Genomic DNA, 26,917 nt, shown 5'->3' on the forward strand with positions numbered 1-26,917 from the left:
AGAGAGGCGGCTTTAAAAAATACCAGGCCTAAATAAACAACAGCAACAGGATTTCCTCTCTGGGTCAGAGCATCAAACACTCTGTCTACAGCAGGGAGCTCTGGGAACGTCACCCAATGGTTTATTACTAAAAAAAGGAAAACAACCTAACCCACCTTCAAATTTGCTCAGGGTGATATTCATGGCCTGCTCCCCCCCCCTTTTATCCACACAACAACCCTGTGAGGTAGGTTATGTCAACACAGCTGTCAACATTTCCCTTTTTTAAAGGGAAATTCCCTTATTCCGAATAGGATTCCTTGCAAGAAAAGGGAAAAGTTGACAGCTATGTATGTCAAGCGTGCCTGATGAGCCCTGGCTGTGTGGGCTTTTGGACTCTGGTCTCCTCCCTCTCCAGCTCACCACACAGGAGCTCATTGGGGATAGCGATGGGAAGGCGCTGCTTCTGTTAACAGTCCTGTAAGATTTAGTTGTGTGCCTGAGGAGGTGAGAGAATGAGAAGAGCTGGAGAATCTGCATTGCTAGAGGTGGCAGAAACTCAGTGGCAAAGCTGCACATTCCCCCAGACTCCACCTTCCCTAGGAAATAAGCATGCCTCAGGTCAACGGCTATGCTCTCCCTGCACTGTGGCACGCAGTACATGCCTCTGTGTACCAGCCACTAGGAATCACTGCTGTTGTGCTCGGGTCTTGCTTGTGGGCAAGCTCCCTGGCATGTGGCTGACTAGTGTCGAGACAGGATGCTGGGATACGATGGGGGGGGGGGGGGCTTTGGTCGAATCCAGCAGCCAGGCTCTAGCTCAGGTGGATAGGACTCAAACCAATGGATTCGAGTTATAAGAAAGGAGGTCCCGACTAAACTTTCCGACAGTGGAATGGACTCCCATGTCACGGTCCGGTCTACGGGCAATCAAAGTCCCGGCTGAGGACGTCGGGACCGGGGGCAAGATGGCAGGGTGGGAGCAGGAGCGAGAGGCCAGAAGCCAGGGGTCCGAGGGTCAGAAAGCTGGGAGTCGCAAAGTCAAGGGTTCAAGGGTCGAGAAGCAAGGAGTCAAGAAGCCGAGGGCCAAGGATCAAGAAGCAAGAAGTCAAACGCAGCGAGGCAGGAAACATGTTGCTGTGGCCAAGAGCCAAAGGCAAAATGCTGACCTTATATCCCTTCCCGGCTCTTGCCACCAGGTGCAGTGAGTTACCAATCAGCCTCACCTGTGCGGCTGCACCTTCCTCTCCAGAACAAACTTAGGAAGGCCCCAGTCCTGCAGAGTCCTACTGGTCCCAGGGCCTGGCTCCTGCACGCACACCTGACAACCAACTTCCGAAGGAGTCCTGTGTTCCTATAAAACTTGTTTTTTAAAAACTGGCCCTCCCTCCCATGCTCTTAAACCAGTGTTGTTTTTTTCTGCCCATGCCATTAGAAAGATTCACCTGCTGCTTCCAGCAGCGCCTTCCAGGCACAGGAGCTGTCTGCAACCAATTTGTTTATTGGCAAGTTGGTAGCCCCCAGGCCTCCACTCGCTCCCCGCCATTATCCACCGCTTGCTTCCTCCTTTCTTCATGCCACCCAGCGGGCCTGGGAAATGGGCAGCGGGCCCAGTGTGGGCAGTTTGTTATTCTTGAAGGGTTGCTGAATGCCCCTGGCACAGAAAGAGAGCGAGAAGGGGAGGGGGGTTAAATAAGAAAGGTGGGGGAGCCAGAGGAAAAGGCGTGAATAAACAAGGGAGGGAATATGCATGCCACCTCAACCCTTGGAAAGTGGGGCAGGCGGGCAGAAAAACGAGCGGCCCCACACCACAGCACCCCACTTGCTTGCTCCCTGCCTGCCACCCAAAATACAGAGTGCAAAGGGGAAGGCGTAAATAAATAGCTTGGAGTGATGGGGGGAAAGTGGAAGGACCATTTGAACCGGCTGGAGCCAGAATCTCTCCCCTTTTCTATCAGTGATTCATTGTTTCAGGAAGGGGCAGCCATCTGGGAAGGTTTTTTTTTGCTTCCAACGAACAGCCGGAATTTCCTCTTCCTAAGGGAAGACGACAAGAATCCCAAAACAGGACAGGCCTGTGTGTGTGTGTGTGTGTGTGTGTGTGTGAGAGAGAGAGAGAGAGAGAGAGAGAGAGAGAGACAACAGGAGTCCAGAGGGTAGGACAGGGGTCAGCAAACTTTTCCAGCAAGGGACCGGTCCACTGTTCCTCAGACCTTGTGGGGGGGCGGACTATATTTTAAAGGGGGGGGGAATGAACAAATTCCTACGCCCCACAAATAACCCAGAGATGCATTTTAAATAAAAGCACACATGTAACTCATGTAAAAACACCTTGATTCCCGGACCATCCGCAGGCCAGATTGAGAAGGCGATTGGGCCACATCCGGCCCCCATGCCTTAGTTTGCCTACCAGTGGGGTAGAATGATGGCCCATCTTTTGACGCCTCCTCCTGCCCTGTGGTGCCCCCCCAGCAGCCAGATGAACAGAAAATGGTTTGGGGTTTGTGGCCATATCCCTTCCTGCCATGAAAAGCTCTGCCTCTGATTTTTTTTATTATTAAAAACACACACACACACACCAAGAGCAGGTGATGCTGGCTTTGGCAGGCCCACAGGACAGAAGAACGAAATTCACCCCCAAGGGAAGACCAGTGGGAGTGGACTGGCCCTGCACACACTTTGAACTCAGACTGAGTGGAGAGCAAGAAGGGAACCATGTGGTGGTGGCAGCGGCCAGTGCCATCATGGTGATGGCTTATTCGATATTGCCCACCCTGGCTGGCAGCATCTCTCCAGGGTTCCAGGCAGGGTTTTCTCCCAGCCCAGCCTGGTGATGCCTTCAGCATCCGAGGCAGATGCCCTTTGTCTGAGCCGTGGTCCTTCCCCAAGGAGAGGGGGAGGAAGGGCTGTAGTTCTGTGGCAGAGCACCTGCCTTGCATGCGGAAGACCCCAGGTTCAGTCCCCAGGGTAGGCTGGGAAGCCCCCCTCCCCAGAAACAGGAGAGCCTGTGCTGAGCTAGATGGACAACAGTGGTCTGACTCTCAGTATAAGGCAGGAAGGAACAACACACAGTGGGCTGAGGGACAGGAGTAAACTGTGCCAGCCTCCACTGTGCTGACAGGGGCTGATCCGTGGAGCTGTAAGTCCAACCGCATCTGGACTGGCAAAGGCTGCTCTAATCAATGGAGGCGGCAGACATTTTTCCTGTAAATCCCTTGTGCCCAGAAGGCTGATTTATGACAGACCTCTGGTCCATAGGTCTGGAATGTGTGCAGGGATTATGTGTTGTTATCAGTGTCAATGGCCCTGCCAGGGTCCCCGAGGCTGTCCAACATCAAGTGGTGATAACAGGAGGAGAACTCACAGGAGAAATACAGCCACGGGCCATTATGCAGAGGTTAGGGTTCATTTAGCTGGGCCATAAAGAAGGCTGATCGCCGAAGAATTGATGCTTTTGAATTATGGTTCTGGAGGAGACTCTTGAGAGTCCCATGGACTGCAAGAAGATCCAACCTCTCCATTCTGAAGGAAATCAGCCCTGAGTCCTCACTGGAAGGACAGATCCTGAAGCTGAGGCTCCAAGACTTTGGCCACCTCAAGAGAAGAGAAGACTCCCTGGAAAAGACCCTGATGTTGGGAAGATGGAGGGCACAAGGAGAAGGGGACGACAGAGGACGAGATGGTGGGGCAGTGTTCTCAAAGCTACCAGCATGAGTTTGACCAAACTGCAGGAGGCAGTGGAAGACAGGAGTGCCTGGCGTGCTCTGGTCCAGGGGGTCACGAAGAGGCGGACACGACTAAATGACTCAACAACAGCACAGCAGCCCAGGTCCCAATTTGGCCTGTGAAACTGTTCCCCACAAACCACTGCCATTTGTGATGTCTCATGGCCACAAAGGAACAACCGAGAGCGTAAAGTAAGTTTCCTGTGGTTCCTTTGCAACCCACTCCAGTCTCAACCCACTTCTCCTGCTCCTGACCAGACTGTTGCTTCTCATTCATTCATTTGCTTACTGCATTTACCTATTTTTTTTCTGCCAAGGTGCTTAGGGCAAGCTGCAATTTGAAACAATGGTGACTTCAAACCAATAAGTATCAAATGGGGTGACAGTAATAATAATACAACAAAACAACAACACCACAAACTGGCTTATAAGTATAAAACCAGATTTACTAGAATAATAGCTAGAATAAAGATAGGCTTGTAACCATTCAAACAACAAACATACTAAGGTGCCCTGTGCAAGACAAAGCCTGGAGATCCTGTAAACATGGAGTGGATAAATGTACAACTCTATCTTAACAAGTTACATGTGCAGTAAACGTTATACAGACCGGATAAATGAACCGTTCAACAAGTAGCGCAAGTCCACCTGCAGAACAGCAACCCCGTGCCGCCATAACGGCAAGGGTAGCACACTGGAGAATATGAAAAAGTTTTCCAAATCTGTTTGTCGAAGATTGAACTGGATGAGATGTTCTTCAAAGGGTCTTGAGTCGGAAACACAAAGCCGTGTGCATGGATCAATTACGGGAAGGCAGATCAAAGCCACCACCCTGGTGAGAATAACACAAGTGGTCAAAGGAGACCTGATTTCCGGATATATTACAGGTTTCGCTACACGCTTCATCAGTCTGAAAAGCCAGTCATACAAAATGGTTTGCTCAGGATAAAGAAAGTACTCACAGGCACAGTACCAATTTAATGGTCTCTCTCTGCTTCCTGGGCTGCTGTTTGTAGGCACATGTGTGCTGGAGTGGCGCTGAAGACACAGAGCTCACATCCTTGAGAAGAGTTGGGGAGATGGGGGGGGGGCTGCCTCTGGGAAGGACTAATGGAGAGATGGCTTTTGTTATAATAATAATAATAATAATTTATTATTTATACCCCGCACATCTGGCTGGGCTTCCCCAGCCACTCTGGGCGGCTTCCAACAGAACACTAAAATACAATAACCTATTAAACATTAAAAGCTTCCCTAAACAGGGCTGCCTTCAGATGTCTTCTGAATGTCAGGTAGTTGTTGTTCTCTTTGACATCTGGTGGGAGGGCATTCCACAGGATGGGTGCCACTACCAAGAAGGCCCTCTGCCTGGTTCCCTGTAACTTGGCTTCTCGCAGGGAGGGAACCGCCAGAAGGCCCTCGGAGCTGGACCTCAGTGTCTGGGCTGAATGATGGAGGTGGAGACGCTCCTTCAGGTATACTGGACTGAGGCTGTTGAGGGCTTTAAAGGTCAGCACCAACACTTTGAATTGTGCTCGGAAACGTACTGGGAGCCAATGTAGGTCTTTCAGGACCGGTGTTATGTGGTCTCGGCGGCCGCCCCCAGTCACCAGTCTGGCTGCCACATTCTGGATTAGTTGTAGTTTCTGGGTCACCTTCAAAGGTAGCCCCACATAGAGTGCATTGCAATAGTCCAAGCGAGAGATAACCAGAGCATGCACCACTCTGGCGAGACAGTCTGCGGGCAGGAAGGGTCTCATCCTGCGTACCAGATGGAGCTGATAAACAGCTGCCCTGAACACAGGGAAGACCTGTGCCTCCATGGACAGCTGTGAGTCCAGAATGACTCCCAGGCTGCGCATCTGGTCCTTCAGGGGCACAGTGACCCCACTCAGGACCAGGGAGTCCCCCACACCTGCCTGCCTCCTGTCCCCCAAGAACAGTACTTCTGTCTTGTCAGGATTCAACCTCTATCTGTTAGCCGCCATCCATCCTCTAACCGCCTCCAGGCACTCAGACAGGACCTTCACCGTCTTCACTGGTTCTGATTTGAAAGAGAGGCAGAGCGCTCTTCTCCTGCTCCCCATAAGTATCTGGTTGATCATAGTAAGAACAAAATGCTGGACTAGATGCCCCCCTCCCTTTGGTTTGATTCACCAGCCAGGCTCTTCCCTAGGTGCTTACGTTCTCAACAGGGTGTTATAGAACTGAGTACAGAATGTGCCCCTTGAGGGCAACACTAACTAGGGGGTGGCACTCTGGAAAACAAAACAAAACAAAAAAGGAATGAAATTTGTTTGTGGTTTTGTGTGTGTTGGAATGATTAGCTGTGCCCAGGGCACGGGTTTAATTGCACAGCAGAGAATTAATTAATGAGCATGTTCTGGTCGGGAAGGGCTCTGAAGATGCAAGAGATTGATGGTGCATGTTGTGCCGCTGTGGAAATACTTGAGATTTGAGGCTTGCCAGCCAGCCAACAAATCCCATGCAATTGGCTGTAGATTTGGGTCACTCATTGAAAAGTGTGGGGCAATTGTCCCTCGGTAGACCAGGGGGCCATAGCTCTGTCAGGCTGGAAGGGAAGGATTAATTTGCGTGAATGCTTGGGGGCAAAGAATGTGTGCTTTTGCGTGGGGGGTTGTGTACATGTCCGCACATGAACTGTGCTTTTCCTAAAGGTGCAATAATGCCACCCTGTATTTTCACCGTGCACAGGAGTTACGACAGTGATGAAGTTTTAGGAGATGATCACATATAACATGGCTTTATTCCTTTGTTGTGTAAGAGCGTGACTCTCCAGAGAGGTGCAAAAGCTTGTGTAACTAAATTCGTTCCCTACAAGGTGATCTGCGTTCTGGAGCAAGGCCCTTTAGGCGTGATAATCCACTTTCCTTACCACTCCAGATCTTCTCCCACCTGCTGAACAAAAGCTTCTCTATCTTAAGTCATGGCGGCATTTTATTTTTATTTTTTTTAAAAACACCCTCAAATGTTAGTTAATAACCAGAACGAGCATTGAGGTCGGTGGATTGAGAGCTTCTGCCTTAATCTGACAAACACTGTCTGGAAATCCAGCTGCCGTATTTCCCAAATCCCTGGATAATTAATCACTGGATTTGAGCAGAATTAACAAGCAGCAGCAATGAGATAGCAAACAACAAACTGGACTGAGGCGGCAGGGGGGTGGGCTGGGGGAGTGGAAGGTGTGGTTCCAATCCATTCTTCTCATTTGTCCTGTATAGAGTAACAAATCAATTAGTTCCTCCTGTACCAGCAACGTTACAACACCCAGAGAGAGAGAGAGAACAAGCAAAACCTGCTGGAAATAGTAATGACAGTCCTGAATGCTAAAAAATCTATGTTTTCTTCTCTCATGGTAGTGAGTGGAGGAACCAAAACCATTTACAGTAGTAACTTGGTTTTCAAACAGATGAGTTCCCGAATGTTTTGGCTCCCAAATGCCGCAAACGCAGAAATGAGTGTTCCAGTTTGAAAACTAGTTCCGATTGGCTGTCAGAAACCGCGCTTTGGTTTTCGAACGCTTTGGAAGTCTAACGGACTTCCGGAACGGATTCCGTTCGACTTCCGAGGTACGACTGTAAATTCCACCCTACAAAATAAAAAAAAAATCCTTCCAGTAGCACCTTAGAGACCAGCAAAGTTCCTCAGATGCTCTGAAACAGAAGTCACCAGACCCTTATATAGTGTATGTGAAGAAGTGTGCCTGCACACGAAAGCTCATACCATGGACAAACTTAATTGGTCTCTAAGGTGCTACTGGAAGGAAATTTTTTATTGTGTTTTGACTACGGCAGACCAACATGGCTACCTACCTGTAACTTCCCCCCTGCAGTTCATCCAGCTGACCTTTGACTCCTGGACCATTCAGCTTGTCCCAGACTACTCCTCTGGTTTCTGTCGAAGGCTCCCAAATCAGAATCAGGTTTGGGCAGTGTTATGTACTGAGTTGAATAGGATCCAAACTGTAGCAGTCTGATTGGTCCTAGAACAATAGGATCCAAAAGGCAGCAGTCTGATTGGTCCTAGAACAATAGGATTCAGAATGCAGCAGTCTGATTGGTCCTAGAACAATGCAGCAGTATGATTGGTTGGCAGGAACCACCCAATCCTGCTCCAGATAGAAGTGAATCCACAACCTGATTGGCTTACAGTAGAATTCCAGAATTAGCCAATCATGTGCAGCCCATTGTGTAAATAATGTATATAAAGCAGATACTGTGAGGGGACATTTATTCATTCCTCCTCACCACTATGAGCTGAATAAAGAGCATGAAATCACTTTGCGACTCTGAGTATATTTCACTGGCGACGAGGATGGGATCCCGCTGAGCTGACTGCCACACACAGCACCGCAGCACCGCCAACTGCCGCACCGCTGCCTCGCACCGTGTATCCAGGCTTCAGCTCCGGGGCACAAGGAACTCAGAATGGCAGCCAACAGCAGCTTCTCGCCATTCAACCCAGCATCTGGAGACTGGGAAGCGTACGCCTCCCGTTTCACCTTCCTCCTAGAAGCCAAAGGGGTCACCGACGAAGAAGACGCCAAGAAGAGGGCGATATTCTTCAGCGTCTGCGGAGAGGAGACGTTTGAAATCGCCCGGGCTCTCCTTGCGCCTGAAGACGTCGCTACTGTTCCATACAAAACAATAATGGAACAGCTGAAGGGGCACTTTTCGCCGCAGCCCTCAGTGGTGGCTCGTCGAAATGCCTTCTACGCAAAGCGGCAAGCCCCTGGGGAAACCATAACTGGGTTTGTGACCTCTCTCCGCCAAGCCGCCCGGTTCTGCAACTTCTCAGAGCTGGAGAACATGCTTCGTGACCGCCTCGTCGGTGGCCTGAAGGATGAGAAGCTGCAACGACGCCTCTACGCTAAGAAGGACCTAACGTTCCAGGTCGCTCTGGAGGAGGCCCTGGCAACAGAAGCTGCCGAGAGGTCGACCCAAGAGGCACGGCCGAGCCTGCCATCCCAACCGAGGGTCCACCATGAAGACCTCACCGACGACTCAGGATCCGACAGGGAGGAGGTGCACCGAGTACAGCAGCGCACTCAAGCAGCGCACAGACCACAGCTGCCTCGACGAGAAGGAGGGAACTGCGCAAGCTGCGGGGAGAGTCACGAGAGGAGGACCTGCCGTTTCCGCAACGCAGAGTGCAGGCAGTGCAGAAAATCGGGACACATCGCCCGGGTGTGTCGGGCTCGGCCCACCCGACACCAGGCATCAGATGACCAATCCAAGAGCCCCAGGTCCCGGGGCCCAACGCACCAAGGCAACTCGACGGAGCTCACGGACTTCCAGGTATACCAGTTGCCCCACCCCAACGTAGAGAAAATTTATGTAGAGGTACAGATAGAGGGGGCCCCATGCCGCATGGAGCTTGACACGGGTTCAACTCTATCCATAATCTCGGCAAGGACCTTAAGGAAACTGTGTCCCACTGGGGGTCCCAAACTCAGGCCGGCCCCATTCACCCTCCGGGACTTCCAGAAACGTAAGGTCCCCACAATGGGGGTGGGGACCTTCAGGGTGCAATACCGAGGGCGGACGCGGCAACTGGACTTGCTTGTGGTCAAGGGCCCCTACATTAGCTTACTGGGATTGGCATGGTTTGGACCACTGGGGCTAGCTGTCACCGGGGTGAACCACACTAGCTTACAAGTGGACGTGGACGCCATATGCAAGGAATTTCCAGGGGTTTTCGATGGGAAATTGGGACAGTATACGGGCCCCCCCATTGCGCTACAGCTTGACCCCGCAGTACGACCGGTCAGGCTCAAGGCCCGCCGGGTCCCGTTCGCCTTGAAACCCCGTATAGACGAGGAATTGGACCGACTCGTAGAGCAAGGAGTGCTGGAGCCGGTGCCTAATGCTCCCTGGGAAACCCCAATCGTCACACCCGTCAAGCCTAATGGTTCGGTCCGCATCTGCGCAGACTACAAATGTACCATAAACAAGGCTCTCACGGCCCACGCATACCCAGTGCCAGTGGTCAGCCATGTCCTTGCCACCCTGGCTGGGTCGAAAATTTTTGGCAAGCTGGACTTGGCCCAAGCATATCAACAGCTGCCAGTAGATGAGGCCACAGCAGAGGCACAGACGATTGTGACGCACAGAGGAGCGTTCAGGGTAAAGCGGCTGCAATTCGGTGTCAGCGTGGCACCAGGCATATTCCAGAATATAATGGACTCTCTCCTTAAAGGGATTCCTGGCGTCACCCCCTTCTTCGATGATGTGTTGATTGCCGGCCCCACACCAGAGGAGTTTGAGGACCGCCTCCGCACCGTTCTGCACCGTTTCCAGACGGCGGGTCTCAAGGTGAAGCGGGAAAAATGTCTACTAGGAGTGCCTCAGGTGGACTTTCTGGGATTTATGGTGGACGCAGAAGGGGTCCACCCGACTGGGGACAAGGTACGGGCCATTTGTGATGCCCCAGCGCCCAAGAGCAAGACTGAACTTCAGGCCTTCTTGGGACTATTGAACTTTTACCATTCCTTCCTTCCCCACAAGGCGGCGGTAGCGGAGCCCCTACACAGACTCCTGGACAAGCGGGCCCCTTGGGTGTGGGGCCAGCGCCAGGAGGCCGCATTCCAGGCAGTCAAGGACTTGCTTGTCTCAAACTCGGTCTTGGCACACTTCGACGAGAGGCTGCCGGTGGTGCTAGCATGCGACGCCTCACCCTATGGCATTGGAGCTGTCCTGGGGCACCAACTCCCGGATGGAAGAGAGGTACCGGTGGCGTACTTTTCCCAGACACTCAACACAACCGAGCGGAACTACTCGCAAATCGACAAGGAGGGTCTGGCAATCGTAAAGGGAGTAAAAAAATTCCATGATTTCTTGTACGGGCGGCCCTTCACCGTGGTGACTGACCACAAGCCGTTGCTTGGCTTGTTTGCCCCCGAAAAGCAGACCCCCCAAGTGCTGTCTCCTCGCGTCCTCAGGTGGTCAATTTTCCTTGCCAGCTACCAGTATGCACTGATTCACCGACCTGGGAAGGCGATGGGCCATGCGGACGCCCTCAGCAGGCTACCACTACCGGAAACAGGCCCTGACCCAGCACCTGCACAAGAGGTTATGAGCCTGGAGCTGCTTCCCGACCGCCCCATTCAGGCACAAGAAGTTGCACACCATTCCAAGAAAGATAGGGTCATCTCCCGGGTCCTGGACTGGGTGTGGAGGGGATGGCCCAGCAGCAGCCCCGGGCCAGAATTCGCCGGCTACACAACCCGCAAACATGAACTGTCGGCCCACAAGGGGTGCCTGTTATGGGGAAGCAGAGTCGTTGTTCCCCAGCCCCTCTGCAAAAGGGTCCTCACAGCCCTACACGAGACACATCCAGGGGTAGTAAGAATGAAGGCCCTTGCCAGGAGTTATGTGTGGTGGCCGGGGATCGATGGAGAGATAGAGGCCTGGGTCAAACACTGCCAGGCCTGCCAAGAATCCCGCCCAGATCCCCCAAGGGCCCCAGTCCAGTCCTGGGAGTCCGCCCGAGCACCATGGTCACGCCTGCATGTGGATTTCGCTGGCCCCTTTCAGGGGAAAACATTCTTCATAGTGGTGGACTCCTACACCAAATGGCTGGAAGTCGCACTGGTACCGTCCACTTCCACGTCCGCAGCCATCCGGGTACTACGCAGGCTGTTTGCAACCCACGGGCTCCCTGACACTCTCGTCTCAGACAACGGGACTGCATTTACGTCAGGAGAATTCCAAACCTTCACAGCGCAGAACGCCATCCGCCACATCCGTTCGGCGCCGTTCCACCCTGCCACCAATGGCCAAGCAGAACGCATGGTGCGGACCACCAAGGACACCCTTCGCCGCATGACGCAAGGGGACTGGGAGTACCGCCTTGCCACATTCCTTCTAGCACAGCACAGCACCCCCAGCTCAACGACTGGCCGGAGCCCCGCTGAACTACTAATGGGTCGGCGCCTTGCAATCAGATTGGACCGCCTTCACCCCGATAGAGCTCAGGATGAGGTAGTGGTGGGGGAAGGCAGGAACCCCCGGACCTTCGAGGCCCAGGACCCAGTGTACGCAAAGAATTTTGGGGCAGGCCCAGCATGGGTACCCGCCACAATCACCAGGGTCACTGGCCCCGTGTCGTACGAGGTGCTAACGGATGGGGGGCAATGCTGGCGCCGCCACTGCGACCAGATACGGCGACGATTCCCGGGAGAAAACCAGGAGGAGGACAGGTCAGAGGAGTCCCAAGGGAACAGCGGGGCAGTGAGGCCCATAGAGCAGGAGGGGCCAGCAGGAGAGGCAGAATCAGTAAATACAGAGAGGACCCGTGAGGCCGAAAGGACACCGGAACCAGAACCACGACTGAGCGAGCCGGTTGCACCAGACCAAACAGCCGCATCACAGCCAGCATCCTTGGAACACGAGCCAGAACCCGGAGCCCGGACCAGGGAACACCCCAGGCCACAACGCACACGTAGGCCGCCGGCATACCTTGAGGACTATGAATGCGACCTCCCGGGCAGGACTGGAACTTAGAGGGGAGGGGTGTTATGTACTGAGTTGAATAGGATCCAAACTGTAGCAGTCTGATTGGTCCTAGAACAATAGGATCCAAAAGGCAGCAGTCTGATTGGTCCTAGAACAATAGGATTCAGAATGCAGCAGTCTGATTGGTCCTAGAACAATGCAGCAGTATGATTGGTTGGCAGGAACCACCCAATCCTGCTCCAGATAGAAGTGAATCCACAACCTGATTGGCTTACAGTAGAATTCCAGAATTAGCCAATCATGTGCAGCCCATTGTGTAAATAATGTATATAAAGCAGATACTGTGAGGGGACATTTATTCATTCCTCCTCACCACTATGAGCTGAATAAAGAGCATGAAATCACTTTGCGACTCTGAGTATATTTCAGGCAGAGTGGTTTAGTTTTCCCTTCAGAATTCGTGAGCACTCTTTGGGTGTGTTGGTTTTTTCGGGGGGGGGGGAGCAGTGGCAGGAAGCACTGGTGAAATTAGGAATGCATATGCTAATGAGTCAGGGCAGGGAGAGGTGATGCTTGGATGGACCACAGAGTTCTCCTATTTGAATGCAGCTAGTAAACACTTCACAGTACCTGTTGAGATGCTCGACATTTGTGGCACTAAAGGCATTTGAAGGGTAGCAGTTTCTTTCGCTCCCTCTCCCTGCTCCCTCCACAGTTCCTTCCACCCTGAGGCCCGTGGCTGGAGATCCCTAGCAGAGACCCAGCTGTTGCTGCAATAATACCTCCCAGCCCCCTCCTCTTTTCGAAATAAGTTCTCATTATCCACAGATGAGCCCCTCTCTCCAAATCCAAGGCCAAATTGCTCATTGTCCCTGAACTGTCAGGGATTCTAGAAAGCCCTGCAAAGCTGGGTGATGTCTCTGTCTGGGAATTATATTTTCCAGTGCCCTCATTTTTTAAATGAGGAGAAAACACACACACACTAATCTCCATTACCAAGCCATCTATGCAAACAAGCTCCAAATAGGGAGGGGGAGAGGCATTTTGTCTTTCATACAGATGCAGAAGTGCTTTTCTCTAGCTAGGAGGGCAAAGTCCAAGGCCTTGATGTCCCAGCAAGCTTTCTAAAGCTCTGTGCTGTGGTTTGAGTGTTTAATGCAGAATAAAATTACAACGCATGCCAAGGGCTGTCCTTTTTTAAAAGAAAAGCAGCCAGCAGAGCCAGCCCTTCCATTAGGAGGTTGAGTGAGGTGGCTGCCTCTGGCGGCAGATGTTGATGGAAAGCAGTGATGTGTTGGCAAATAGAGCTGCTTGTGCCCCCAGAGCCAGCCTTTCGCCCTCTGAGGTGCAGTGGGGAGAGTGCTGTCCAGTCATAAACGTTGAAGCAAGAGGCAGTGGTCAGTCTAGTTAGCTGCTGAAGGGGGGAACCTTTGCCTCCAGCAGGAAAAAAATGTCTTGGGCCAGCCCAAATCGCAGTCCATAACAAAACCCTGTTGAAAAAACATTTGTGCTGTTTTTATGAATTGTCTTCAGGCTGTGAGTTTGTGGGGAGTGGGGAGCTTTTTGGTTCTGTTATCTTAGAAACTCTCCCAGTTCTTTCCAGTGTTTGTCAAAGGAAAGCAGATGTTCTTGTTTTACCTGTAACAGAGAACCAAGGGCACATGCATGCAGGGTGTGGGTGTTGATTATGGGGCCTGGTGGTTGCACATTCCAGTCTCCCATAAACCACCGTTCCAGAACGGGAGTCTCTCTTCCGCACCACACTGAAAAGTACATGCTTGCATCAGGACGCCTCATAAATGGCAGGACTTTTCAGAATGGCTGCAGCTTCACAGATCAGCAGCAAATCAATCTGAAACAAAAACAAAAAACCAGGCAGCCGGTATTCTGCCTGACCAAATAGTTCCACTGGGAGGATCAGCATCAGTTTAATGATATTTGTTGTGTGCTCTACACTCGACTGAGCAGCAACGGAGAGATGTTCCAGGGCAGAACAACCTGAGTTTGGTCTCCTGCGGGTGAGAAACAGCCAGAGGGAAAGACTGTGCGCTGGAGAGTGTCTTGGGTTGCCTGCCAACCTTAAACTGACCTCAGCAAACACTTAGGGCTCATCTAGATTTTTGTTTGCCCTGCTGCTTTCCACAGGGAAAACCCACTCCTTACTGCTGAATTGAAGCAAACTTTGATTCGGTTTTCTCCTGATTGATGCTTGCTCTGATTTAGCACTAAATAGGACGCAGGTGGCGGTGTGGGTTAAACCACTGAGCCTAGGACTTGCTGATCAAAAGGTCAGCGGTTCAATTCCCCGCAATGGGGTGAGCTCCCGTTGCTTGGTCCCTGCTCCTGCCAACCTAGCAGTTCAAAAGCAAGTGCAAGTAGATAAATAGGTACCGCTCCGGCAGGAAGGTAAACGGCGTTTCCGTGCGCTGCTCTGGTTTGCCGGAAGTGGCTTAGTCCTGCTGGCCACATGACCCGGAAGCTGTACGCCGGCTCCCTCGGCCAATAAAGCGAGATGAGCGCCGCAACCCCAGAGTCGTTCACGACTGGACCTAATGGTCAGGGGTCCCTTTACCTTTACCTTAGTGGGTTTTCCAGGAGAAATTGTTGGGGCCTGTGACAAGTGGAAAACGTCTGGGCCCTGTGCTTTTGAGGCACGGAATAAGGGGAAGTGTGGACGGTCCCTTAGAAAGGCTAAAGAGGAGAGGAATTTTATCAGAGAAAGTAAAATTCACCAATTCCAGGCAGGGTCAGTTTGGAGAAGGGATGGATGACTCTCCACCCTTCCCCACCCCGGAGAGGAGGCAAAAGGTTTCTGAGGATCCAGTACATAGTGTCATCCCTATCAGGAACATCCTACAACACCACCTGTCAAACTAGTGTACAGCTTCTTGCAGAGGTACACTTCAGAGCCTCCTTGCAAGCCCCAGTTCCCAGGATACTTCACATGAGCTCTGCAATGTGCATGGTGTGTCCTCAGCATTCTGCAACACACTGGTCCCTTGGGACTCAAACAGCTTGGAACCCAAACGCTGCAAATCCAGAAGTCAGTGTTCCAGTTTGCAAACCTTTTTCGAAAGCCAAACGTGCTCTGTTTTGAGTGTTACGCTTCCGATTTGAGTGCCACACTTCAGTTTTGAGTGTTACTCTGAAGTCTGTCTGGTTTCACTATTTATTTTGTGTTTTTGGTTTTGCGGCTCATTTTGTTTGTTTTTGTGACCATGTGAAACCCAGTTCAGCTACTGATTGATTGATTGATTGTGTGACTGCAGTACATTGTTGATTGCTTTCATTTTATGGATCAAGGGTCTCGTTCGATAGTAAAATTCATGTTAAATTGCTGTGTTAGGGGTTGTTTTTAAAAGTCTGGAATGGATTAATCCATTTTGCATTACTTTCTATGGGAAGGCGCACCCTGGTTTTGGAACGCTTTGGTTTTGGAACGGACTTCCGGAACGGATTAAGTTTGAGAACCAAGGGACCACTGTGCTTGATTTATTTACAAATGCAGAAGCATAATGTTGAATGGGAGGCAAACGTCAGGCATTCCCATACAGGGCAGAGACCCCTGAACCTCACCCACCCCAAGATGCTTCCAACTCCCCCCCCCCCCAATCCAGGGTCATGCATCTTGCCTGTTCCAATTTCCTGTTTCTTCACCCACCCATGCAGCTGCCCTCTCTCCCTTGAGCTTGGGGTCTGTGCACTTGTAGGTCCTTTCTCCCCCAAACTTGGAAGGGGGCGATTGCCAGCTATCTCCCAACGGAGAAAGCATAATCCTTGAGGCTGCTAACAAGCCACCTCCCTAGCAAAGGAAGGTCAGTTAAGAACATGCTAAGCCAGCTGCAACAATTGCCACACAAAGTAGAACAAAGAAGAACCGTACCTGGTTTCCAGGTATGCTAGGAAAGAAGAACAAAAACACAGTATTTGATGACAGAAAGCCAGATTCCAAGGTGGAGCACAGGAATTCATCACTGGCCATTCCAGGGCCCTCAAGTTTTGGACTAGGGACCAGAGAAGGATCAGGGTTCAAATCCCCACTCCGTAACAAAGCTCACTACCTCACAGGATTGTCGTGAGGTTGAAATAGGAAAGGGGAGAACCATGTATGCCACCTCCAGCTTCTTGGAGGAAAGATGGGATCTAAATGAAATAACAATAATAATAAACAGCTGCATCTGGATCTTTAACTCAGGGATGTGCAGAATGTAGATGGGGATCTGCTGGTGGGTCTCTGGGTGATTTGCACAAAGTCAGCAAGGATTTCTGACTCCCAGTTGACCTCTGACCTCCCTCCCCAAATGCTGCAAAACTGAAGAAAAGCTGGGTAACCATGAGTGGATTTTAAATTTATTTTTTAATGCCAAAGGGTTGCAAGCTCTTTTCACTTTGGCAGTCCAAACCAACTCCTAGGCTCAGGGTCCTTTCATTCAATGTGTGTGTGATTTGCACCCGGCTCCAGCTGGTAGATATCAGGGTCCTAGTGGACAGATCATGCAGGCGTGATGTCTTGCCTACCCCTTTCTATAACTCGCCCTGTTCCCCCTTCCTCACCCCTTGCAGAGATGGCAGAATACAGCAGCCTTCTGGAGGAGCTGGCTGAGAACATCACCAACGAAGACCTGGACCAGCTGAAGTCGGCCTGCAAGGAGGACATCCCCAGCGAGAAGAACGAGGAGATCACCACCAGCAAGGACTGGTTCAGCTTCCTGGAAAAGCACAAGAAACTGGACAAAGGTGAGCAGGACCACTGGCCTTTGAGATGGCTCTGCTCTGCCCCATGGAAGGAGGCAGCACTGCTTCTGAAGGCCAGTTGCTGGAAACTGCAGAAGGGAGAGGGCTCTTGTGTTCAAATCCTGCTTGTGGACTTCCCATGGGGGCATCTGGTTGGATGCTGGACTAGATGGGCTCTGGGCCTGATCCAGCAGGCTCTTCTTAGGAGAAGGAGATGAGGAGGAGCAGGCGAGGAAGAGAGTGTGCTCAGCCCCAGGCCCCTTCTGCGCCAGCCTATCACTCAGGATGGGGGCCTCGGAGCTGAGGCTGGGGTGCTGGGGTGCTGGGATGTGATCTTTGCCTTTGCTGGCCCCAGCCTCTGCCTGGGAACCCAAGATGAGGCTGGGATGAGTGAGGCCAAAGATCACCCCCTGCGTGTCCCAGACATCCTGGGTGGCATCACGTGACGAATCACATGGCCCCCCTCAATGGGGGGGGGCAAGTTGGTGCCCCCGGCTGCACCTAGCCTACACAGTCATACCTCGGGTTGAAGTAGCTTCGGGTTGAGCATTTTCGGGTTGCGCTCTGCGGCGACCCAGAAGTAACAGAGCGCGTTACTTCTGGGTTTTGCTGCTCGCGCATGCGCAGACACTCAAAATGACATCACGCGCATGTGCGGAAGTGGTGAATTGCGACCTGTGCACGTGCAGACACGCGGACGTGGGTTGCATTTGCTTCAGGATGCGAATGGGGCTCCGGAACGTATCCCGTTCTCATCCAGAGGTACCACTGTATCTGAATCCGTGGGATTAAAATAAACACAGAGAAGAGGGGCAGGGGAGAAGAATCTGTGCACCTAGACAGGCCTACATTTCAATAAGCGGCTCAGCCCTCTCTCACCGCCGCTTTCACCCTGCTTTCCTTCCAAAGGAAGGAAGGCAAGAGCAGCAGAATCAAGTTGAGTGACTCAGAGCTGGCAGGCTTGAGGTTCCAGGAGGGTTGGGGAGAGGGGAGGAGCAACCCGCCTGCCTGCCTGCCTGCCTGGCTGTGACAGCTCCAGGCAAGAGGAACGGACGGCTGGGCTCCCGGGAGAACCAGTGACTCAGCAAAGAGGCACCGGCAAGGCAGGTCCGCTCAGGGTTCAGATCTCATCCAAGGGCTTGACACTTCCAGGCCAACAAAGCACTTCTGCAATCACTTCTGTTCTGTCCCCAGGAGGGAGGCTGGGGCAGGGAGATGAATACCTGTCGCCCGGCACCATTTGACAGGGCATGAGCGCAGGGAGAAGGTGTGGATGCCGAGTTGTGCGATAGAAGCAGGAGCCCAAACCTCCACCTCTTTCAGGGGGCTCAGTGCAACTGTGGGGCGCCCATTGCAAAAATGGGTGTGTGTTTGGGAGGTGTGCGTATGGGGCTGTAGGAATGAACAGCTCTAGAAGAGATTGTGCCAGGTGTCACACACACACAGACAGACACAGACAGACACACACACACCACTCACCAACAAGGGGGGGAAACACCCTCTCATGTCCCTAGAACTCATGGATGAAGCTGGAAATAGGAATATTCAGGACACATAAAGAGAGTCTTTCGCACAGCACATAGTTAAACAAGGGAACTCACTACTGCAGAAAGCAGGGTGACCACCAACTTGGATGCCATAAAAAGAGGATTGGACAAATCCATATAGAATACAACTACTTATAACAACATAAAAAAGTTTAAAATCTTATGGTTTTACCTGGTTACGAACTTAATTCGTTCCAGAGGTCCATTCTTAACCTGAGGTACCACTTTAGTTAATGGGGGCTCCCACTGCCGCTGGCGCCTGATTTCTGTTCTCATCCTGAGGTAAAGTTCTTAACCCGAGGTACTACTTCCGGGTTAGCGGAGTCTGAAACCCAAAGTGTTTGTAACCTAAGGTGTTTGTAACCCGAGGTACCACCGTAACTGTGAAGAATGAAATCACACAAAAATAGGGTGAGCCCTAAAAATGCACATCTCAGGTGTCAAAGGCCAGGGTGAGAAGTTGTGTCCTCAGCATTCAACAAAAATAGTATGATGACAAACAGGAGCAGAAGCTGCTCTGGGCACAGGAGGAGAAATATCCAAATATATCTAAATATCGCCCTAGCGCATTAAATGCTCTTCACAACCAGACCTGCATCCCAGCTCTCTTCTGCTCTTGTGCAGAGTTGCTGGTCTCCCCACCCTGCACCCATCCTGCCCACTTCAGCCTTCCAGATTCTTGAGCTGAGACACCCCCAACACACACACACACACACACGGCTGAGCCCTACCCTGAGCTGCTCTTGTGGAGGAAGGCTACAGATGGTGCTGTGGAGCTGGATGATGTCATTTTGTGCTTTTTAAAAAAATAAAGTTGTTTTCTCAGGGCAATGCAACCTGCTGTTGGTTGGTTGCTTTCCTCTCTCCTATACACACACATACACCTCTGCACTGGTCTCTCTGCCCACGCACCAGCATCATCGTGAACAGACTCACACTGCCATGCTGTGCCCACGCAAGACAGCCCCGTGCCTCCAGAGAGGTTCGCAGTCGTCAGTCACACCTTGAGGAAAGCGGCACCAACACACACACACACACACGAGGGAGTTGGTATGTTACAGACACAAAGAGTCAAGTTAAATTCACACGTAGAGAATGGAACAGGTGTGGGATTCAGGTGACGATTAGCATGAAACAGTGGGCTGCTTTTGACATGGTGCCATCCTAAGTGGGGGCGGCCAGGGGGGCGGGGGGGGGGGGAGAAGGAGAAAGAGAGAAGTCCCTGCGCTGATTGTCTGCATTGAAATCCTGGAGGGATGCAAGAGGCAGGGCAACCCAAGCCCTTTCTTCTTTGCGGGAGGGGCAAGGCAGGCACAATTCAGCCGATTCAACGGGCAGGGCGCTTGGTGCTGCCTTCCTGTTTCCCCACAGCTGACCTCCTTCCCTGTGCTTATTCCTGCTTGGACTACTGCCATGCACTCTACGTGGGGCTACCTTTGAAGGTGACCCGGAAACTGCAATTAATCCAGGATGCAGCAGCTAGACTGGTGACTGAGAGCAGCTGCCGAGACCACATAACACCGGTCTTGAAAGACCTACACTGGCTCCCAGTACGTTTCCGAGCACAATTCAAAGTGTTGGTGCTGACCTTGAAAGCCCTAAATGGCCTCAGCCCAGGATACCTGAAGGAGCGCCTCCACCCCGGACACCGGGGTCCCTCTCCCGAGGGCCTTCTGGCGGTTCCCTCCCTGCAAGAAGTGAGGTTACAGGGAACCAGGCAGAGGGCCTTCTTGGTGGTGGCACCCGCCCTGTGGAACGCCCTCCCATCAGATGTCAAAGAAATAAGCAGCTATCTTATCTTTAAAAGACATCGGAAGGTGGCCCTGTTTAGGGAAGTTTTTAATATTTAATGCTGTATTGTTTTTAACTCTCGATTGGGAGCTGCCCAGAGTGGCTGGGGAAACTCAGCCAGATGGGTGGGGTATAAATAATAAATTATTATAATATTATTATTATTCCTGCGCAGACAACCTCTCCTACATCGAGCACATCTTTGAGATCTCCCGCCGCCCAGACTTGCTCACCATGGTGGTGGAGTACCGCACCCAAGTGCTGAAGATCTCTGAGGAGGATGAAGTGGACACCAAGCTGACCCGTATCCCCAGTGCCAAGAAATACAAAGGTCGGGGGCTCCCTGCTCAGCACCCACATGTCCTCAGCCACCCCCTTCCCCAAAACCCCAGCAGCTGCCCCTGGCTCTCACCTCACCCCTTCTTCCTGCCTGGAGACCCTGGGGCTGGGGCTGGATGGTCCATGTCTCTGGCTGGTGGGTGGTCCATCTTTCTCTCAGCCTCTCTCAGCGGGATGCAGCTGCTCAAGAGGCTCAGCAGGCCGGTTTTGGGGAATCAGGAAGACTCACCTTTCCCATCCGACCTTGAGGGGAGAACTTGGTCTCCCTCCCTTTTTCAGACCCACTTTGAACAGCTGGAGAAACCCAACTTCAAATCTCCAGCCTGAAGAGCAGGGACAGGCCGCACATCCACCCAAGGGCGAGGGGTGGTGGACAGAGGACTCTTTTGTCCAGTCCACCAACAACTTCATCCCCAAACCTCCCTGGCTCACCAGGGGCAAGATGCAGCCGTGGGGGAGATAAATGGTTGGTTGTGTGGGAAACCTTTCAAGGGTGTAGTTTTTCTATTCTGAGGTTGAAGATGGGCAGCTAGGCAAAAGCAGGTCGTGGACCTGTCCCTTTCATGTTTCTATCATGTTGCATTGTTTTCAGGAAGAGGATGGGCGGGGAAGCAATAGTTTGGGTTTGCTCTGCTCTGTTCTGAGGCAGATTTATACGCAGCCCAGAAACAGTGTCCTGCGAGGCTGAGTGGCTCCCAGTTGCTAGTATACATAGTTAGCTGAGAGGATACCTTTGAAACATTGAGTTTAATAATAATAAAAAAGATAAGCCATTCTGTTAATAGTCACGTGTATTTAAGTGAACAAACCCCCCCCCCAAAGAGGGCTGCATGTGGGGCCCCTCGGACCCTAAGCTCTCCACTGGTTCCATCTTTATAGGGACTGCATTTAGGTTTTCAGTTGGTTAAATATCACTTGGAGACTTTCAGATTCAGGCCGCAGTTTTTTCACACAGGTCCTCACAAGCTTGTGGAACTCTCTGCCACAAGATGTGTTTCTGGCCACCAACTCAGATCTCTTTAAAGGAGGATTAGGTGGACTCAGACAATCCCACCAGGTGATTCCTAAGTCGTTCTCATGTTGTCTCCCTTCTTTTTCTCCCCACAGACATCATCCGGCAGCCCTCCGAAGAAGAGATAATCAAACTGGCTCCGCCACCCAAAAAAGCTTAAAGTGGGGGGGAGGGGGGAGGAAGGGAGCAGCTGGGAGGAGGATGACCCCCCCAACCCCCCCCCCCCCGCTCCACTGTGCCCTGACGGTTCCAGCTGCCCCTTCTGGCTACATCCTGCCCTTTCTCTGTGACTGTCCGCCTGTCTTGTGGGACTGGGGTGGGGAGCAGCCTTGGCCACTAATGGAGTCTTAATTCCAACCCCCCTTCCCCAACCCCTCCTCCCCACACACATATCCCCCCCCCTTGCCACTGACTGGTGTGGATGAACCCTCGGGAGGGCTGCTGGGACGGGTGGGGGGCGGCCAGGGGGCGGCCAGGGGGCTGGAGGACTGTTGCTATGCAAACATGGAGCCCACCTCTCCCCAATTGCCACTCCCTCCCTTCCACGCACCCACCCACCGGGAAGGGGCAGACCCCCCCAAGTTTAACACCCCAACAAAATCAAGAGCCTTGGCCTGTTGTTGTTGTTGTCCTTGTTGTTGTTAAGGAAGAGGTGAGGATGGGCAGAGGAAGTTGGATAGGGGGAGATGAGATCAGGTGGGTGGGTGTTTTGGTTTTAAGAAGCCACTGGGAGCCCCCCAGTGCAGAACCAGCGCCAGGAGCTGGCATTGAGGCATCAGTTTGCATGGGAGAGATGGGGGGGTTTAGAAAGGACTGGGCAACGAGGGGCAAGTTCAGCAAGCAAGGAGGGGAAGGGAACGAGATGGAGAAGGGTTAGGAAGAAGTCCTAGCAGCTTTGCTTATGGGGCTGTAGCGGGAAAGCCTGAGGGGGCCCCTAGTTGCTTAGATGAGCTGGGGGGCCCCTAGGGCCACAGAACCGGGCCCTGAAGCTCCTCCCTCCAGAATTGTCACCCCGGCTATACACCCTGCCAGTTTGAGGCCTCGCTACCACTCTTGACCCCTCCAAAGTCAGCCAAGTACTGCAGTTAAAGATTTTGCTGACATCCCGGCTCAATGCACACACAGAACGAGCGGCGCACTGGAGATTTGCGCATCTCAGGCCACGGCAGCCACACTCCCCTTCAGCCACGCAAACTGCCAAGGCTTATTTCGGCTGAGCCAGACATCCTAAAAGGGTTTTTTTGGGGGGGGGGGGATAGCTGGTTGCAAAGGCGAGCTGGGAAGGGAGGGCATTTAAATTTTCTCCCAGGGTGTTATCTCTGAGGCGGAGGGCTAGGGTGCTGGAGTCCCAGGGCAGGGGTGCTAAGTACCTGCTGAGCAGGGAGGGGGACAAGCAGAAGACAGGAGTTGGGGGGGTACAGCTTGAGAGAGAGAACAAAAGTTTGTGTGGAGAGAGCCGGGTTCAATTCGGGGGTCTGCTCCTTCCCTGCCAGTCTGTGCTAACCCTGGGGTAGGAGAGCAGGCCTTTCACCAGGAGGCAAGCTGGGGGGGGGGGACACACACACCAGCCCACCCCCAGCCTCCTTGCCTGCCCCCCTTGACTTTGTGCCTTTCCTCGGTGTTGGTTGTGCCGCTGCCGCCACCTCTCCTTCAACTTGCTCCGTGGGTGCCTCTTCCTCCCTTGTCGCCAGAGACATTGACCCCTTCCTCCTCCTCCTCCTTCCTCAGGGGACTGACTTGGTGCCACTTCTGCCCCGATTCAGTCCACCCCCCGCACCCCCTGCCTGCTGGCTCGCCTTGAGCGGAGGGCCATTTCCACAGGGGGCCAACCCTTAACCGCCACGTCTTTTTCTTTGCCATGATTTCTACTCCTCAGCTCGTGGACCGCCTTGCTGTTCTGCTCAGTGGCTGCATTGTCATAGATGGGGGGGGGGGGGACTGGTAGGTTGGGTGGGGGCCTGGAGGTCTCCTCTTCCCCATGGGGATGGTGGGACCCTTGAGGCTTTCCCTGTGGAATTGCCTGTCTGCCTGTTGGCCCTCCACCTGCCCAGGAGACAGCCTGATATGGAGGGCAGGCCTCTTGATGCTCCCAGGTTGCAACAGGGGCACCTCTGCAGCAACCAAGGCTACCAGCAGCCTCCCCACCTGCCCAGACCCAAGAGAGCCGGTGACACTGCTTGCATGCACTCATCCTGCATCCCTGCATACGATCATCGAGACACCCGTGTCTTAAATAAATCAGGGAAGTCCTGAGGGGCCACATTTCTGCTTACAGAGAAATACGTGTTGCCTCCCCCTGCAGCACATGCAGCCCCCTTGGGTGCTGAGCAGCTGCCGTGTGTGTGTGTGTGTGTGTGTGTGTGTGTGTGTAAGCAGGCTAAAATGTTTAAGGAACAAATGGGGGGTAAACAGTAATCCACATGCAGCAAGGAGGAATGTGGGATTTGTCTGCTTCTCTCTGTCTCCCCACACAGTTTGTTTCCAGATGGAGCCAGATTAAGACAGTCTCCCTGCCTCACATGGCTGCTGGGGGTGTAGAGGAGGAGGAGGAAGAGAAGGGGGGGGCCACGTGACTGTTTCTGGGCACCCAAAGCTGTGATCCTGGCTGCTGCGTTCGTCTCTCTGCTGCAGCTTCCATTGCACATATATTGCCATTAAACTAACCGCACCTGTTCTGGGGTGGGGGGAGGAAAATGCTTCTCAGTTGTTGTTGTTTTTTTAAAAAAGAGACCCACCCAAACAGTGGAACTTGCATCAGACTGCAAAAGGAAATATATATATATATATTATTTAATTAACGCTGAAAAACTGCGCTGTGCATCCTGGTGTTGTTGGCCAGGTAGTATTTCCTCCTCTTTTCTCCCTGCCCCCCCCAACCTTAAAGCGAGACCACCTGCTTCTGCCCTTCCCCCTTGCAGGTAGTGTTGTGTTCTTTTGTGTTATGTATCAACAGGTGGGCTAGGTCTGTGTTTCTTACAAGGCATCTTGTTTCGGTCTCCCCCTTCCCACCCCCACCCCTTGGCAATCCCGCTGCCTCTCTACCCACCACACACAGCCTGAGCCTTGCCTTCAATCCTCCCCCCCCCCCATTCCCTGGGTCAGGATCTCGGCCGCAGTGGGTCGATCCTGCCCAACCAGATGCATTCCTGGCACAAAACTCCCTCGGTGCGTGTTGGTGTGCAATGACTGTTCAGAAGTCCAGAGAGCTGGCGGAAAGGGGGAGCGAGGTGGGGTGGGGAGGGCTCCTCTGGAGCAAGGCAAGGGGTCAGCGGCAGGAGAGAGACATGCAATGGCCCCAATTCGAGAGAGACAGGCTCCCGTCCCTGCAACCACTGCACCCCCCTGCCTGCCTTCAGTTTGGCATGGTGGGACCTCGCCTCCAAGCTGCACCACAAAGCACCTTCTCACAGGTTGAGGTTGGCCGTGCACATCTGGACACAACTCCAAGGGCGCATGGCACACTCAGCCGGGCTCTCAGCACCGGGCTTGTTACGCTTCTGGATTGGGCCAAGCCTAGAGGAATGGGCCAGAGCATGTGGACTCTCCTTCGCTGGAGGTTTTTAAGCGGAGGGCCATCTGTCCTGGATGCCTTCTTTGTGATTTAGATGTGGGGGCTTGGACTAGATGTTGCTTCTGATTCAGGAAGGGGCTTCTCAGCCTCCTTGCTCTTGCAGAGGTCAACCACATTTCAAATCAAGATATATATAGAGTCTGGGGTCCTGCGGAAAAGCTATGAGGAGCGGTAGCAGAGGGGAGTGTTCACTCTCAGCTAAGGGGGTCAGGGACACTGGGGAGGCCTCTGGGCTGCTTGCCCTTGCTTGGTGCCCTCCTAAGAGAAGCCTTTGTGTGAAGACGTGTAGAAGCACTTCAGCAAATGTGGTTGGAGGTGCAAAAATTGCGCAGGAGGGGAAGGGGCTGCTACTGCCGCCTTTGCCTTCTTTCTCTCCCCCTGACTCCTTCCAAGGTCCTACAGTAACAAAAATCAGCCCCGGGAAGCCTCTGCCTTCTCAAAGCCAAAGCCTCGGCAGAAGGGGGGTCTCTGGTTCAGCTGGCCTTAAGTACCCCCACCCCACAGACACACACTTCTGATGTTTACAGCTGAACAGTTGGTGGTGGTGATGTCATTGCAAATTAGCAAATTGGCAGCGGGTAAAAATAGTGTCAAAAAAGAAACAGGGTGGTGGTTGGGGGGGGTGAGGCTGGAATTAAAAAGCGAACAAACAGCTCAAAACAAAGCGAAGAACAAAGGGGCTGATTAGGAGGCAGCTCAGAATCACAGGATGCAGAAAACACTTTTTTTTTTTTAGCTTAGGGGCTAAATGCCCACCACCCTTGGCATGGCCAAGTCCTTCACAGCTCTTAAAGGGCAACCCTTGCTTGGTCTCTGGATGAAAACGCCTCAAATATTTTGCAAGGCCAGTGACATTGCCAGAGAGAGGGAGGCTCTCTGCTAGGTCAGGGCTGGGGGTGGAGAGACAGACACACACCTGTGTGGCCCTCCAACTGTGGATGCGCTATACACACAGACACACACACCCTGGGTCTCCAGGATTTCAGGCAGGGGAAATTCCCAGCCCTACTGGAGACAATGCTGGGGACTGAATCTGGGGCCTTCTGCAAGCCAGGCATGTGCTCTGCTGCTGAGCCACCAATGAGCAAAGCCCTGCTCTGTTTAAAAGAACCTCTTCCCACAAGCCAGGAGGCACGTTCACAACCCGCAGTGTTTGTGATCCTCACTTCTGCGCACGCGGGGGTTGCGGTTTGGCGCTTCTGTCACATGTGCAAAGAGCGATTTAGCACTTCTGTGCATGCGCCGAAACCCGGAAGGAACCCGTTCCGGTACTTCTGGGTTCAGCGCAGTGTGCAACCCGAAATGGTGCAACCTGAAGCGTCTGTAACCTGAGGTATGACTGTACTGTTCAATTAACCCCACAACACTTTCTTACCTCCAAGATGAGCACAAGGAGGCAGCTTCCACGCAGACTGAATGTTATCAGTCAAACCAGTGTGCCATCTCTGGTGTCTCAGATTTAAAATTCCGGGACGTGGCCAGGGTTTTTATTTTCTTTTAATAGTACAAACCCGCCCTCCGTATTAAGTTCAGGTGCATGAATTGTAGTCCGCTGCAGCCGGACAGAAGCTCCAGGAGCCAGAACAGGGGAAGGAAACAGCCAGTCCCCAATCCTGCCTCTCCGCCAGCTCTCTCTACTTCCTCCCTCCCCAGCTGTCCCTGACCCCTGACGCTCAGACCGTGCTAACTGTGTGTACATATATATTATAAATATATGTATATTAAATATAATATTGAGTGTT

General features: G+C 52.6%; 1 protein-coding gene and 1 long non-coding RNA gene across 2 annotated transcripts in view; both read left to right on the forward strand.

Moving 5' to 3' along the window:
- The window catches only part of PEA15 (proliferation and apoptosis adaptor protein 15), a 58,237-nt gene extending 36,339 nt beyond the window's left edge, over window positions 1–21,898 (forward strand). Inside the window, exons 2-4 of the mRNA XM_080986123.1 lie at window positions 16,745–16,918; window positions 20,429–20,584; window positions 21,700–21,898. Of these exons, the coding sequence (XP_080842249.1) occupies window positions 16,747–16,918; window positions 20,429–20,584; window positions 21,700–21,764 (393 nt within the window). The 5' untranslated portion in view covers window positions 16,745–16,746 and the 3' untranslated portion in view covers window positions 21,765–21,898. The remainder of the gene's footprint in view (window positions 1–16,744; window positions 16,919–20,428; window positions 20,585–21,699) is intronic.
- The window catches only part of LOC308465851, a 204,064-nt gene continuing 181,931 nt past the window's right edge, over window positions 4,785–26,917 (forward strand). The window contains exon 1 of the long non-coding RNA XR_013980586.1: window positions 4,785–5,343. This is a non-coding gene — a long non-coding RNA (uncharacterized lncRNA). The remainder of the gene's footprint in view (window positions 5,344–26,917) is intronic.

This window comes from Podarcis pityusensis (assembly GCF_964106645.2).
Source record: "Podarcis pityusensis genome assembly, chromosome: 16".
Classification (NCBI taxonomy): Eukaryota; Metazoa; Chordata; class Lepidosauria; order Squamata; family Lacertidae; genus Podarcis; species Podarcis pityusensis.